Genomic DNA, 14,429 nt, shown 5'->3' with positions numbered 1-14,429 from the left:
ATTTCTAGAAGTTTAAGCCCCTCCGCCTCACTTAAAAGGCCAGTGGGATAAATGTGAAGGCCTTGTGGTGGATCTTGGGGGCGAGAACTGGGTGGTATTCCTAAAAAAGAAGGTATAAAAGATTTATTAAGTTTGGAAGAAACTCTGCTTTCACTACTTTGTCAACACTTGACCTATATACATACTATAGGACAACTGAAATTTAGTGGAACCAAATCACTTTTATTGGGCATTTGAGTTACAACACAAAAAGAACAATAGATGGTTTTATACAGTTATGGACAATAGTATGGATAAACAAAAAACAAACAAACATGCACAGCTGAGTAAGAAGGTAAGAGTCCCTGCTGAAGCATTCACGGGAGGTTTAGTTTTCACTGTCACTTTCTCCCAGGGTGTGCTTGTCAAAGAGATACTCTGCCATTCCAGATTTTGGTGCCCCCATCTTGCGCAAGTTGGTCACATGGTCACCCAGTTCTTTGATGGATTTGACTTGCTCATCCAAGTAGTGGGTCTCAATGAAGTCACATAGCTGGAAAATAAAACAATGTATTAGGCACACCACACTATTGATCCTGCCAGCAAAGCAAAGCAGTCCTCAAAACTATCATCAAGAAGTCAAGGTTTCCTGATGAAACCATGAGCAAAGTCAGCAGTCAAGGTACTGCCAGTAGTTTAAGCCTGGTTTGACCTTAAAATGCAGCTCTGCCTTCAGAGTCTCTTTGAACAGATGTAGCACACAAGTAGCGTGTGGGGTTTTTGTTTTTACGAACTCCCATTAAAGGAGAGCAGCTCAAGAATTAGAGCACAATCTACTACTTGATCCAGGCAGAGATGCACTCCACGCTAAAAATGAAAAATCTGTATCAATGAAGACCAAATTCTGTTGCATGTATAGACTACGCAGATTTTGCAATCTGTCCTGCAGTTTTTGCTAGGTACTAAAGAAGTAAGGACTCTGAAGCCCCACCCCAGCCTCTAAAACAAAAGAAAAATATCTGAAAGCTTCTCACTTCTGCAATCTTAGTATGCAGTGCAAAAATATACCTGGAAATGTGTGGGCAGGCATAAAGGCTAGAAACAGTCTCTTTAAATAAAAATGGCAAAAAATCTCATCGTGTCGAGTTCTCTACCCACACGAACACATTCTGTAGTCCCACAGCTTCTCTGAACACACAGTTCCACCTACCAGCGTGGAATTCCAATACAGCTCAGTTCTTTTACTGTTTCAAATTTCATTTACTTCTTGCTTTCTTTCAATCGCAGCAAGTATTTGAGCATATCATTTACACAGACAAACATGCTATTTCCATTAATTTCCAACTTACATGGGGGTCATTTTTGTCAGTTGCCAGCTTGTGCAGTTCCAAAAGTGACTGGTTCACATTCTTTTCCAAGTGCAAAGCACACTCCATTGCTGTCAATCCACTCTCCCAGTCATCACGATCTGGTTTCTAATAAAAGCAAAGGAAACCACTCTCAAAGCTGAACCACTGGAATAACAAGGATTATTAGTACAACATACGCCTAACAGAATAACTGGCAGGTATTTACAGGACAAATTTAGGGCCCTTTATCTATGAATACACTTTAGATTAAATACTTCATTACAGGGCATGTTCCAACGCAAAATGTGTCTATTGCAATGTCCTCCAGCTCCTGAAACTAACTGGCTGCTTCTAACCCGGCTCCAGGCACTGCCAGATTCCATCTACCTCTCCTCTCATCCCTAATAGGAAGGAAAGAGCAACAAAAACTACAGCAGCTAGCTAAACACGCCCATAAACACCCAAATGCTCTGAAAGAGCCAAGCGCTGATTTAAACTGCTCTTGGTCACACCTCAAGTTTCTTGTGATTAGACTTTCCCCTTACTTCCCCTGCCCCCCCGGTCAATACTTTTTCCTTTGACACAAGTCACTTGCTTTATCACCGAATACTGAAGTTATATGGAACACCATGTATTTATCTGCAGATTAGAGCTGTTCCCTGTTTATTACATAATCACCAGAAGATTGGTTGATGTTGCAGTTTCCATGGCAACTAAATTCTCAAGCTGTATTTTCACTGCAGAATGAAGGGCATGTTCCATTTTGCACATATCTTTTAGCCAAGCACTGGTAACTCAAGACACCTCAAGCCACTTTAAGCTTGAAGGAACTTTTTCCTGGTCAGCTTGGCCAGCAAGACCACCTGCAAGTTGCAAAGGACTATAGGAAATCCTAGGTAGCTAACACTTCATAGTGTACAGGCTAGGCCTGGTGGGACCCACTTTTGGCCTGTGTGAACTGACCCTAACGTTCCTTTTTCATGCAGAGGTGGTAAAGCTGTATTTCAGAAAAGCTGGCCCTACAGTTAGAATTTAGCGGAGAAGGCACCACAATAACCACCCTATGGCTCCTTGCCACACAGTCCGAAAACCACTACTTCAAAGCAAGACATGATCAGCAACTACACATAGTGCTGCAGATTATCTACTGCTGGACTGTACCACTTCCTGTGCCAATCGGTCATGGGGAGGAAATCCAGTTTTGAATCGCCCTCATAACTCCATGCATAATTAAAATGTGAATGTTGGTGAGGGTGTTTAGTTTCAAATTACCTCAAAGTAGTTTTGTACAGGCAGCAAGGAATTTGTTTACACAAAGGGATATTTCCCCTCCCTCAACCCCACCGTGGTGTACAGGTATAATCTAGCAATGCTACATCCTATGAGGTCAGTTATTCATGAACTCTTCTTAAGCAGATTTAGTTTCTGTAACCTCTAGACTAGCTGTGGATTTTGCATTTAATGATACATTCAGTCTTTGGAAAGCACATTTTAGCTCTTTTCATAATTTTAATCTGGATCCCAGTCCAGGAAGCAACAGTGCTGTATTTACCACACTTTTACAACTCACTTTGATGTCCTGCAAGAAGATGCGGCCGCCTCTCTGGTTCTGCAACTTCATAAGTTTCTCTGCATGCTCACGCTCCTCGTGGGACTGGTGAAGGAAGTACTTGGCAAAGTTCTTCAGGGCCACATCATCACGGTCAAAATAGTAGGACTGAAAATAAAGTTCAGATTCATTAATTTGAATCAGGGAACCATGTATTTCAACCATCAATGTCCATATCACTTGACATATGCAGGCGGAAACTTGCTGCTACTGGTTGGCAAATTTATTTTCCTACATGGCAGTTCTTGAAACTACTGATCAACTAATCTATCAAACTTGGCCACATTAAAGGTTTCCATTACTGTATTACTTGTTTCTGGTATACCACACATAGGCTCAAGAGTCTAGAAGCACTGGAGCTCCAGCCTCAGTCAAGCCACAACAAACTAAAGTGACCTCAATGTGGAAAATCTAGTTGACTTTATTATTTAGCAGTAGTGGTGAAAAACTGGCCCTTAACAGAACAATGGTGCTTGCTGAACACTTAAAATGATTAACATGGTCTAGGAGTAGGAAAATAACTATCAAAGTGAAAATTATTGATAAGGCTAGTTATGAAATAAATCATGACACTCCAAAGCAGGATCGGAAACCTGTGGCTTCTTTGACACCATGTTGTCTCAAGAATCCAGCCCTTTATAGTCAGTTTTGAGAGCCCAAGTCTAATCCCTCTAATACACTTGTAAAACATAGTCCAGGTGAATAAATTAGTTTTAACAGGACTGTGGAAGCTCCAACAGCAACTTTATAGGTTCTAACTTGCTCAATTGTGTAATTTAGTTGTTTAAAGCACTACTATTCATTTGCTTACAAACTAGTTGTATGTTCCGTTCTACTTTCCAACTAACGCTGATAAAAGCTCTAGGGTTGAAGGAGTCATCCTAGTCCTTTAGTGGAGTTTGTAATATGGCAGCCTGCTTTAATTAATGCAAATTGAACCGTTAATGCATGTTGAAATAGGCAGGCCAATCTGTTATTTGCTTATTAGATGCTGCCAGACAAATAATCAAGCTTGTTTTACTATACCAAGCAACGAGCAGTAGATTGCTCACACGTGGTCCACTTATCAAAGTTCTCAGCACATTACAGTACAAAACAGTGGGCACCAAGTGAGAGTCAAACATTTTCAAGTTAGGGTCAGAGAAATGGCTTGTAACTACACCTACACCGGAAATGACATACTGTTTTAAGCTTCATTGAAGATTCTTGGCATTAACAAGCCCACGAGTCCCACCCACCCGCCCTCCTCCTGGCAAGTTTAAGATAGCCATCTTGAAGTCCTACTGTTCTCCACCTTCACACAGGCTAGTACAAACATTACAGTGGAAGCCTGTTTATACCAAATGCGTATGTGGAAGGACTGGTTAAAGATTAACTTTTAAAATGCAATCCCCTTTTATTCAGAGGCAAGCATACAACCAGCTGCTTATTTGTGAGTCCATCCCATGTTGCCTCCTACCAGGGCTGTGTCAAAAGGTGCCCCCCCCCCAAGCTGCTTTCTGTCCTCCTCGCCGGTCCCAGCAGCGCAGTGCCCAAATGTTTGCCAAACCCCAGCGGGCCCGGCCTGCCAACAGGGCCGCCCCCCCCCCCGAGCCAGTGGCGCAGAAGCTGCATTGACCTTTAAGCCGAGCACGGAGCATCACGGAAGGCCCCGCTGGGCGCTCGGCAGGGCGCACCGCGATGCGCTTCTCGCTCCCGCCGCAGGTGTGCGCAGCAAAACTGCCGCTCGGCAGGAACGGAGAACCTAGAAAACCGCTACAGCGCAGCGGGAGCGGATCAAACCTCCCGTCTCAGCACTGGGCTCCCAGCAGCAGCCAATGAAACAGCATAGAAATACTAGCTTCTAGGATCTTTTTTTATGGCGGTTCTTCGACTCCCGAGTCGATTCATGCTCGGAACGCGTTGCGCAAGAGGCTGGCTGCTCCAAGGGGAGAAAAAAGGAAGAAGGAACGGAGCGCCTTGCGGCTCCTCGGAAAAAAACAAACCACCAGATTTATTACGACATGAGTAGCGAAGTAGCCCGCGGCTGAAAAAAACCTGTTGGGCCTTTTAAGGCGTCACAAGACGTTGCCGTTTTATGCTCCAACGGGCAGAGGGCAAGCCTCTCTGCACCGTCTGCAGAAGGGCAGCGGAGCGGCTCGAAGGGCGCCGCGATCTCCTCGGGAAAGGAAACCGCTCGGTTGTTTACAGCGAGGAATCCCGAAGGGATCCGCCTGCAGGAGCTCGCAGGCCTCGCTCGCCCTCCAAGGACAAGCCAATGCACGGCTAGTAAACAGAGACGGAGGCGGCGCCCCCGGGGAGGGGAGGGGAGGGAGCTCCAGCCGCCGCCGCCGCCGCCGCCTGCATTTCCTTCGCCCCCGCCTCCAACAAGGCACCATTCCCTGCTCCAGTTCAGGACCCCCGCCCTCGCCCGCCTGCCCAGGTCGGAGCTCACCATGCTGAGATACACGTAGGAGGCGTAGAGCTCCAGGTTGATCTGCCGGTTGATGGCGGCTTCGCAGTCCTGGTGGTAGTTCTGGCGCACCTGGGAGGGAGACGAAGCCATGGCAGCGCGGCTGGAGGTGGTGCAGCTGGGTCGGACAGGCGGAGGCGCGGAGGTCGGGTGGGCCCGAGCAGGGGTGGGTTCCGTCCAATCACTGTTGAAGCAGGAACCTCCTCGGCCGGGTCTGGAGGAACGTTCTAAAGCCCTGCGCCTTACGTAGCTGCCGTATATACCCGGACCCCGAGGCTGCGTCACAATCGGAGGCGGGAAAAGCCACGCCCACCGCCGCGCGAGGAGCGGGGCGGAGGGAAGGAAGGGGAGCTGCGCTCCGATCTCGCGCCTGAAGAGTAAGCGTGACGCAGCAGTTTCTCGGGCGGCGAGGGGGAAGGCGGCGGGAATGAGAAGAGCGCTCCAGCTCCGGGGAGAAATCGCTGACTCGTGGTGTTATTCGAAATTCAAATAAAAGTTGCATGCTGAAATATGGGAATGAAAGACCCGAAGGCGGTGGTATCCTATAGAGAAGGAAGCCAGTTAACGCATAACCCAAAACAGTGCATACGTGAGCGCGCGCACATATACTTCTGGGAGTGTAACATCCATAGGAGCCAATTTCTAGGTGCCCCCCCCCAACAAAAATTTTGAGGGAACCATTCAGATAGTGTGTGTGCGCCGCATCATGTGATCGATTATGCAGGGCGGGGCGGGTAGGTAAGCCCCGCCCCCCAATATTTTATTCCAAGTTGGCATCCGCAGTAACATCAAGTGATGAACTGCTACCCAGAGACTGGAAAAATAGTGACGCAAAAACTTCATCTCTTCTGAGAGAAGAATCATTGTGATGTAGTGCAATGGTTCTAAAAGTGGGTTGCAAGCCAGTGTTGGCAGTGCAAAGATCATCTCCAACCTTCTCTGGGTGGTGGGCATCTTACCAGCTTGAAAGCAGAGTACCCAAGCAACTAGCTGTTGAATCAGTGCGTTATTTCAATGCAAAGGGAGGTAGAGGGGCAACTGCCTTTTTGCAATTAATTTTTTAAAATTTATAAATGTTTTTAATCCTACTCTTCAGAAGAAGAGTGGGAGAAGGGGGGAAAGGAAACTCAAGACACCAGTTCTTAAAGTTACAGTTCTTTTAACAGGTCAATTATAACAAGTCTGGTAGCCTGAAGGAATGGCTATTGCTAGGTGACCCATGAGGGAGAAGACTAGCCAAAGGTAGCTGGTCTCCCAGCAGAGCGGCTGAAATAGCCCTGTTGCCTTTTCTTTCTCACTACTGTAACCTGATGGAACAGGCAAGGCTGTTCAGGATGCTGTTCAGAGAGAGCCCAGAGACAACTGGTCTCTCAGAGCAGCTGATGGCCAGGTCACAGCTTCCAGAGAGAGAAAACACTTATTCTTCTGTTTTAATGTGTATTCACAGTTCCTGTAAATGTAGCACCTTCTTTTACAGCAGTGCTTTTTAGGGGTTCCTCAATCAAAAAGAGAGTTGGAAAAAACTGCTTTATAGCACTGTATACATTGCACACATACTTCACTCTTTGACAGGAGAAAATATAGCTGTGTACATACACAGTGCTCATTGTACATAAAATAGGCGTCAAGCCAAAATCAATAAGGCTCTTCTGTGAGGTCTGGTGATATGTTCTGCCAAATGATTTTTTAACAAACAAACCTCCAAGTATACATTTTCTTGAATGCGCCAGGAAACACCTTTTCACAATGATGCACTATATATCTGTACTTCTTCTTTTTTTTATCGTCACGTCATCTTCAGCATCCTTCACATTTTCAGAATTTCAAAACACTGGCAGAATTGTGAAATTTAGTTCCCAAGTGAGAAAGTCTTGAACAACAACAACATACTAGTGGGAAGGGAAGCTGCAGAATCAGGTATGAATTCAGAGACGATTCGGAGAGTAGAAAAACACTGTGCACTGATTATAAAATAGATGCCCTTAGTGGCTGTGGATTCCCTTTAAACTCTTATACTGTATTACCAGGGAGCATTGTCAAAGGCCTATTGTTTCAGCTCATAACTTGTAGACTGAAAGCCAGAAAGAAGCAGCAGACTTCAAACTGGTACAAATTAAAAAGGTTTATTCTTGTCAAAGAGAGTAACAGGATAACTAAAGGATTTCAATAGCCGCTTGGTCAGGGTGATGCGATTTGATATTCCAAAAAGGGAAGCAACTCGCAACATGCTGAGTACAAACGATGATGATGATGATTAAAATTTGTATACTGTACCACCATCTGAAGATCACAGGGCAGTTAAATATTGATTGATTGTTTAGAAATGTTGTGGCACCTAACATGTTTCAAGCTACAGCTCTTCCTTGGGGGCAATAATTAGCATGCACTTTCAACATGCAACACTATTATGTATATTTGGTTTATAGCTGCTGGTTTTATTTGTATGTTGATAAATTTTATATTTGTGTTTAGCACTTGATTCTAAATCAATTATTTTGCATTGTAAACTGCTCAGAGGTTTTTGTTAGTTAAGTAATATATAAATATGCTCAAATAATATATCCCAGGAGATTCCTCCATCCTCAAAGATAGCCCATCAAAAAAAGAAGAAAGTAGAACCAATAGGCAGCCAAGCTAAGAGAGCCAGGAAAGGAGGGGAGATAGTGGAAGGAACTTTATAGGACAGTGTCCGCAGTGGGTTAAGAGACAAAACAACAACAACAATGGAGAGATTAGGTAAAGGAGGCAGAGACCTCAAAGAAAGGCAAATAAGAGACAAAATCCCTCATGGGCTTCCATTCACTGAGAAGCTCTATATGTATTCATCAGTTTGCACGAAGGGCTCCTTCTCACATATGGGGAGGAGCGGCTACAGGCATGGCAAATGGGACAAGCTAGTATGTGCAGCCGCATGGTCCTCTTACTCCTTTTGAATATGTGACACACAGACTAGTCCCACATGGGACCCCCTTCTACAACAGCTCTAAGTAAAGGTAAAGGTACCCCTGCCCATACGGGCCAGTCTTGCCAGACTCTAGGGTTGTGCGCCCATCTCACTCAAGAGGCCGGGGGCCAGCGCTGTCCGGAGACACTTCCGGGTCACGTGGCCAGCGTGACAAGCTGCATCTGGCGAGCCAGAGCCGCACACGGAAACGCCGTTTACCTTCCCGCTAGAAAGCGGTCCCTATTTATCTACTTCCACCCGGGGGTGCTTTCGAACTGCTAGGTGGGCAGGCACTGGGACCGAGCAACGGGAGCGCACCCCGCCGCGGGAATTCGAACCGCCGACCTTTCGATCGGCAAGCCCTAGGCGCTGAGGCTTTTACCCACAGCGCCACCCGCGTCCCTAACAACAGCTCTACTGGCTAGCTATTTCCAGGCTCAATTCAAAGTGCTGGTTATGACCTATAAAGCCCTACATGGCTTAAAAGGGTAAAGGTAAAGGGACCCCTGACCATTAGGTCCAGTCACGGATGACTCTGGGGTTGCGGCGCTCATCTCGCTTTACTGACTGAGGGAGCCAGTGTACAGCTTCCGGGTCATGTGGCCAGCATGACTAAGCCGCTTCTGGCGAACCAGAGCAGCACACGGAAACGCTGTTTACTTTCCCGCCAGAGTGGTACCTATTTATCTACTTGCACTTCGTGCTTTCGAACTGCTAGGTTGGCAGGAGCAGGGACCAAGCAACGGAAGCTCGAGGGGATTCGAACAGCTGACCTTCTGATCTGCAAGCCCTAGGCTGTGGTTTAACCCACAGCGCCATGTATTTGAAAGTCTTATTCCCTCATACGAAGCTCCCTATGGCTTTTGCCCCTAGGATGCGTCAAGGAAAGAGTTAAAAATGGGTGTGATGTGATTGGCCAGTGATAATGCAAGGGGGGAGTAAAAGATAAGAGTTGATTCCTGCACGTAAAAATAAACTTGATTATTTGTTTATGTTAACAACTGTCTGGACTCCGTGTGTCCCCGTGAGAAGCGGGGTGGTGGCAACGAAGAAAGCAACTGCAGTGGTGGCACAGGGTCAATAGACTGTGAAACGTCCAGGGGCCGTGTGTGATCGCTACACTCCCCAGCGTTTGAGATCTTCAGGGAAGGCCCTTCTATTGATCTCGCCACCCTCACAGGATCACTTGTGGACAGAGCCTTCTCGGTGGCTGCCCCCAGGTTTTGGAACTCCTTCCCTAGAGAAGCTAGACTGGCTCTCTCTCCTTGTTGCCCTTCCGCAGGCAGTTGAAGCAGTTCTTGTTCCAACAGGCTTTGAGGAATTGATTGCTTTTAATGAAAGGGCTGGTGCTATGCTGTTTTTATTGTAATCGTCTGTTTGTTTTAAATGGATTTTATATATGTATATAGTTTTGTTTTTTCTGTCTTTTTAGCCATTATTATTTTTAATTGTAAGCCACTTTGAGTTGCATCAGGGGAAAAGGTGAGGTATAAATACAACAACAACAACAGCAACAACAACAACTTTAAAGCCATGCCCCCTTGCTGTAGTATCTGCCATCCATACAATTCACTAGTATATCACTTTGTCTGCCCTCCTGACAAGTGGGAGTTCTAGACATTTGGTACACTTGTAGGAGCTCTCCTTATATGCACCAAATGCACAGCTGGCAAGCGATGCAGTCCGGGCATCTGTCAGCAGCAGATGGCCCTGCTTACCTGGTGACACCCTGGCCTCCTGCTCAACATGTGGGAAGGGTGTTTGTAAGAATTCTTCTAAAAGGAGAGGCCAATGGATGGCAGGAAGGGATAAGTAAGCAAAAGAGCTTTGGGTGCTAAGGGGCTGTGGTAAGAGATGCCAGAGTAATTGTTTGAATTAGCCACCCATACGTTTGTCTGCAGTTCTCACAGAATAGCTTTGATCCAGCAGAGCACTTTATGGATCTGACCTTACAGTGTGTTTTGAGAAGAAGCTTTTAGGCGGAGTAACTTTTTTTTAGTTTATTTAACTGTTTGTTTTGAATCTGACATGTCACCCAGACAGGAAATGAGTGTAAAAGTTCCATTGGGTAACTACCGGGGCTGTCACTTGTAGAAACCCAATTACGTCAGGCAAACTGTGCAATGCCCTGTAAGGAACTTTGTGCAACAATGAGGAAAAACAAACTACAGAAATATCACCTTGTGGTGAGTCTACAAAGTACTTAAGAGATTAGGAGAGCATTAGCTGGGTTTTGAAAACGCCTTTAAGAAAGCCAAATCACAGTAAAATGCTATGTCATGTTAAAGCCAATCAGAGTATTAAATATTAAGAAAGCAGAGCTACACAATGCAGAATTCAAACCACAGTGGGAAGTGCCACAGAACCCCACTGGAAGATGAACCAAGTAGCGTTGGTCAATTACTCATCGTACATGACTCACAGGGGTGCTGGTAATAATTTGTACATTTCCTTGCACCAGTCCCTTTGACATGGGTCAGAATTAGGAAAGGTAATGCCTGCCACTGCCCTGTACTGTGAATGAGAAGCTATTGCTGCTACTCCATAAACCCTAATACATAAGCTGCTGTATACAGTGGTCAAGGTACTGTACTGCTGAGAAATACTGGGCCACTTGTTGGAAGTGTCTATAATGTCCAAAACCTGTATTGATTTGCCGATGCGTTTTTTGTTCTCCAGGCCACAGATGCCGCTGGAGATGCTGACACTCTTATTTGCCAGAATGCAAGAGCCTTTCTAGTCCAGGATGCTGTTCTCACACCAGCCAGCTTGAGCCACTGCCTCCTTTTGTTGTTCTTCTACCAGTTCCCTTAGCCTCCTGGGCTGTCTGCAGGCAGGGAGATTGGAAAGCAGTCACCTTGGTGCTGATTTGCTGCCTCAAAAGTATTTCAACGTATGTAGGCACCACCTCACAAGGACCAGACCACCCTACACAACAGAGAGAACATTGTTGAGGGTTCAGTCCCAAGACGAGAAGCAGATGTCCCTCAACTGAGCTGAGGTGTCAGAGGAAAAAATTCCAGAAGCTAAACACAAGAACTCGGCAAATGAGGGGGAAAGATATCTCTGTTGAAATGCCATTACGGAGACTTTCCACTCCCTATAACCACTTCAGCCCCCTTCCAGCTACTGTGCAAACACAACTGGTAAACAATGAGGCTGACTGGTAGGTCTGATGGCTGTGGAAATCTAGCCCTGCCCTTCGCTGCAAGTTAGTGAGAGAGCGCTGCTTGTTTTTAAACAGGGGCCGAACTAGGCAGTGTCATTAAATACCGTATGTCTCTGCCCTTCCTGTGTAATTTATTATGATTTTTAAATGTAAGCTGCAGCAGGGCTGGGGAATTGTCCAGATTGCAGAAGGCAGAAGTAGGGAGCTTTTCCCCTCCCTTCATGAAGTCCTTTGAAGCTATTTGCATAGGGAGGAAAACACCCCCCTCCTTTGGCGCCAGAAGCAGGGGCATGTAACCTCAGGTCTAGTTAAATATCAGCAGTTCCAAAAGACAAGCAGAGACAATAAAAACAGCCGGGAGTCCTCCTCCTACTCAATCGTTTCCTAATCCCCATCCATGTCCCTTCTCCTGCCCCCAATCCCTCGTGTGTGCTGTCAGTCCCTATTTTGTACTACAACCCTGCCCAAAAGCTGAGCTCACAGTGGCCATTCCACATTTCTACTTATTCAGGAATCCACACTTACGCTCTTCATGTGATGAGGGGAAAGCCAGCATGCTGCAACTTGGGCATGTGGGATTTTTTTTTATAAAAAAAGTTACACAAATGGGACTGAAACTGCTGTAGAATATGCAACGGGGTGGGGGAGAACCAGCATCAGCTGAGCAGAAAAAGCCCCCACATATCAGGAGAAAAGAGAAACACACTTCTTGGAAACAAAATCTACCCTTTTTCCCTTATGGGGTATCCAAGAGCCCGTAGAAAGTCCTTACATGGGTTCCCTACTGGTAGGAGAAAATAACTGAGGCCAACCAGAGAATATTGAGAAGCAAAGCAGCTAGTAAGCCTGATCTTTATTGATCTGTTGCAACAGGGTTGCAGGAAAGGAGGAGGACTCAGAACCAAAGTGTGCCTGCCCTTATATAGAGATTTTAAATTCCCTGCCCTGGAGCTCAAGACCACCTCTCCATACATCATACATACATCACAGAAGGGGTGTAACCCAAGACCACCCCTCACAAACATCATACCTACAACACAGCAAAGGTGGTCTACAACAGAAATTTGAATGTTGTTGTTTTTCCTTGTCTGTCAGGTTATCTGATAATGCCTTATCTGATTGCCTTTCCTGGTAGTCTGCCCATTCCTTTGAGGTGGTGATTTCCCAATTCCTGAGACAATGGGAAGGCTCCCTGACCTCCTCCCTCCTTGCAGAGAAAACATTTGGTCAGTTTGGGAGTCAAAATGGTTTCAGGTCAGTCTTCCTGTGCTGATCTATGTATGTGCTTGGTTGGTACATTTATGAACATTTATTATATATATAAGACCTTAAATTTTATTATTACACACTCTTCACAAGGCAGAGTCTAGATAGCTTCGTCACACCAAACAGCACAATTTGGTTAACAGAGCTCAAATCTATATTAAAAAAAGTCTGGGTCTCACATGCAAAAAAAGTAACAGAGTTCTTTGTCCCTTTATTTTGGCATAAGCTGTCATGCAGGAATCGCCAACGGCATGCCCTTCAGATGTTGCTCAGCCACAGCTCTCAACCGTGTGGACAATGCTCAGGGATAAGGAGAGTTGTAAGTTCAGCAACATCTGGAGAGCAGGAGCCATTTTTTGTTTTGCTTTGGCTGTTTATGGGAAGATTGCCAGCAGTCCTCTTTGGGAAGGGGTGGGGCAAAGTGAGGAGGAGAAAAGGGACATCATCACTCCTCACTGAAATGTAAAGTTGTGTGCTAAATCCAAGTTAATTTTTGGTGTATAGACTGAAGACAACTAGATTTCTAGTAAGGAATTAAAGGACATTTCTTTAGTAGCTGATTGATAGGGGCCCAGACTACAGGACATTCTAGCAAGACCTATTTATTCAGTTTGCTCTAGGTTTGACATACTTAACAAAACAAAGTTTTACTCTCACGAAAAGCCTTTACGCTGCAACGTTTTAGAACTCCCCTGGTGGTAGGGCTCTTGCGCTGGATTATCTCCTCATAACGCTAACTCTGTCAGAATAGAGTCTATTGATGAATCTTGTTTCACCATTTTGAAAACACCGTTCCACATAATATACCCAATACCACATACAATTGCCAGAAGGCCCTTGGAACTGGACATCAGTGTCCTGGCTGAACTATGGGAATGGAAACGCTCCTTCAGGTATACAGGGCCAAGGCTTGAACAAGCTTTCAAGTCCCCTAGCTTGGAACACTTTGTTAAGCTAGATGATACACAAAAGCAGGGGTGGGAGATGAGAAGAACAAAAAGTACTAGACTTACGGCAGGCAATCTACTGCATTTGCAGCACCCTTTCTTCCTTAGTCTATCCGCTGAGAGACTTGGGTGCCTTGTCCTTAAAGCCCTTACATATTGTCGAGTCCCCTAACTTTTGGAGTCAGGGGGCAATTTGGAATCTAATAAACTGTCGAGGGCACAAGAAGATACCCACTTTGCAGAAGAAAAACTGGTGATGTTCAGAACTCCTATTTAGCAGACAAAACACCTACACATCCAAAGCAAGTAAGAGACAAAAGAGAGAGAGACAACCCCCCAACAAACATGTAACCTCCCCAAACAAAAACAGACACAACGCTGTTCATAAATAACTGGGAGGATTGAAGACCCCAGTTATAGAGGGTTCAACAGAGTGGAACTATAGCATGGAACTTCAACTGGTGCCACGCAGTTTGATCATATTACATCAATTTTGCATCAGACACTTTAGTTACTCATTCCCAGGCTCAACTGAAAGGACTGGTACTGGCCTCTAAATCCCTGAATGGTGTGGGACCAGGTTAGCTGAAGGACTACCAACACCAGGGATGGGGAACCTCCATTCACAGCACAATGCAAGCCCCAAGGATCCACTGATACTTGGGTTTGAGTGTTTTGCACATAGAGCTATACAAGCCCCACAAATCAGCTGAT

General features: G+C 45.6%; 1 protein-coding gene across 1 annotated transcript; it reads right to left on the bottom strand.

Annotated features, from left to right (window-relative positions):
* Positions 1-201: 201 nt before the first annotated feature.
* FTH1 (ferritin heavy chain 1) lies at positions 202-5,547 on the bottom strand. Its single transcript, XM_028736688.2, has 4 exons — positions 5,372-5,547; positions 2,899-3,045; positions 1,329-1,454; positions 202-532 (listed from the first exon to the last, which is right to left on the bottom strand). The coding sequence occupies exons 1-4, from the start codon at positions 5,480-5,482 to the stop codon at positions 368-370; spliced, it is 549 nt and encodes a 182-aa protein (XP_028592521.1). The 5' UTR covers positions 5,483-5,547; the 3' UTR covers positions 202-367.
* Positions 5,548-14,429: the final 8,882 nt, after the last annotated feature.

Source organism: Podarcis muralis, chromosome 1, assembly GCF_964188315.1.
Source record: "Podarcis muralis chromosome 1, rPodMur119.hap1.1, whole genome shotgun sequence".
NCBI lineage: Eukaryota > Metazoa > Chordata > Lepidosauria > Squamata > Lacertidae > Podarcis > Podarcis muralis.
Note: the sequence above shows the minus strand (reverse complement) of the source record. Positions and strands in the feature narration are given on the sequence as shown.

Bases quoted from the DNA above. Each gene is read 5' to 3' on its own strand.
- FTH1 (XM_028736688.2), bottom strand. From the start codon at position 5,482: ATGGCTTCGTCTCCCTCCCAGGTGCGCCAGAACTACCACCAGGACTGC. The intron at 1,455-2,898 runs GTGAGTTGTAAA...TGCTTTTATTAG, and splicing joins TCTTCTTGCAGGACATCAAA to AAACCAGATCGTGATGACTG. The intron at 533-1,328 runs GTAAGTTGGAAA...TTTATTTTCCAG, and splicing joins CTGACAAAAATGACCCCCAT to CTATGTGACTTCATTGAGAC.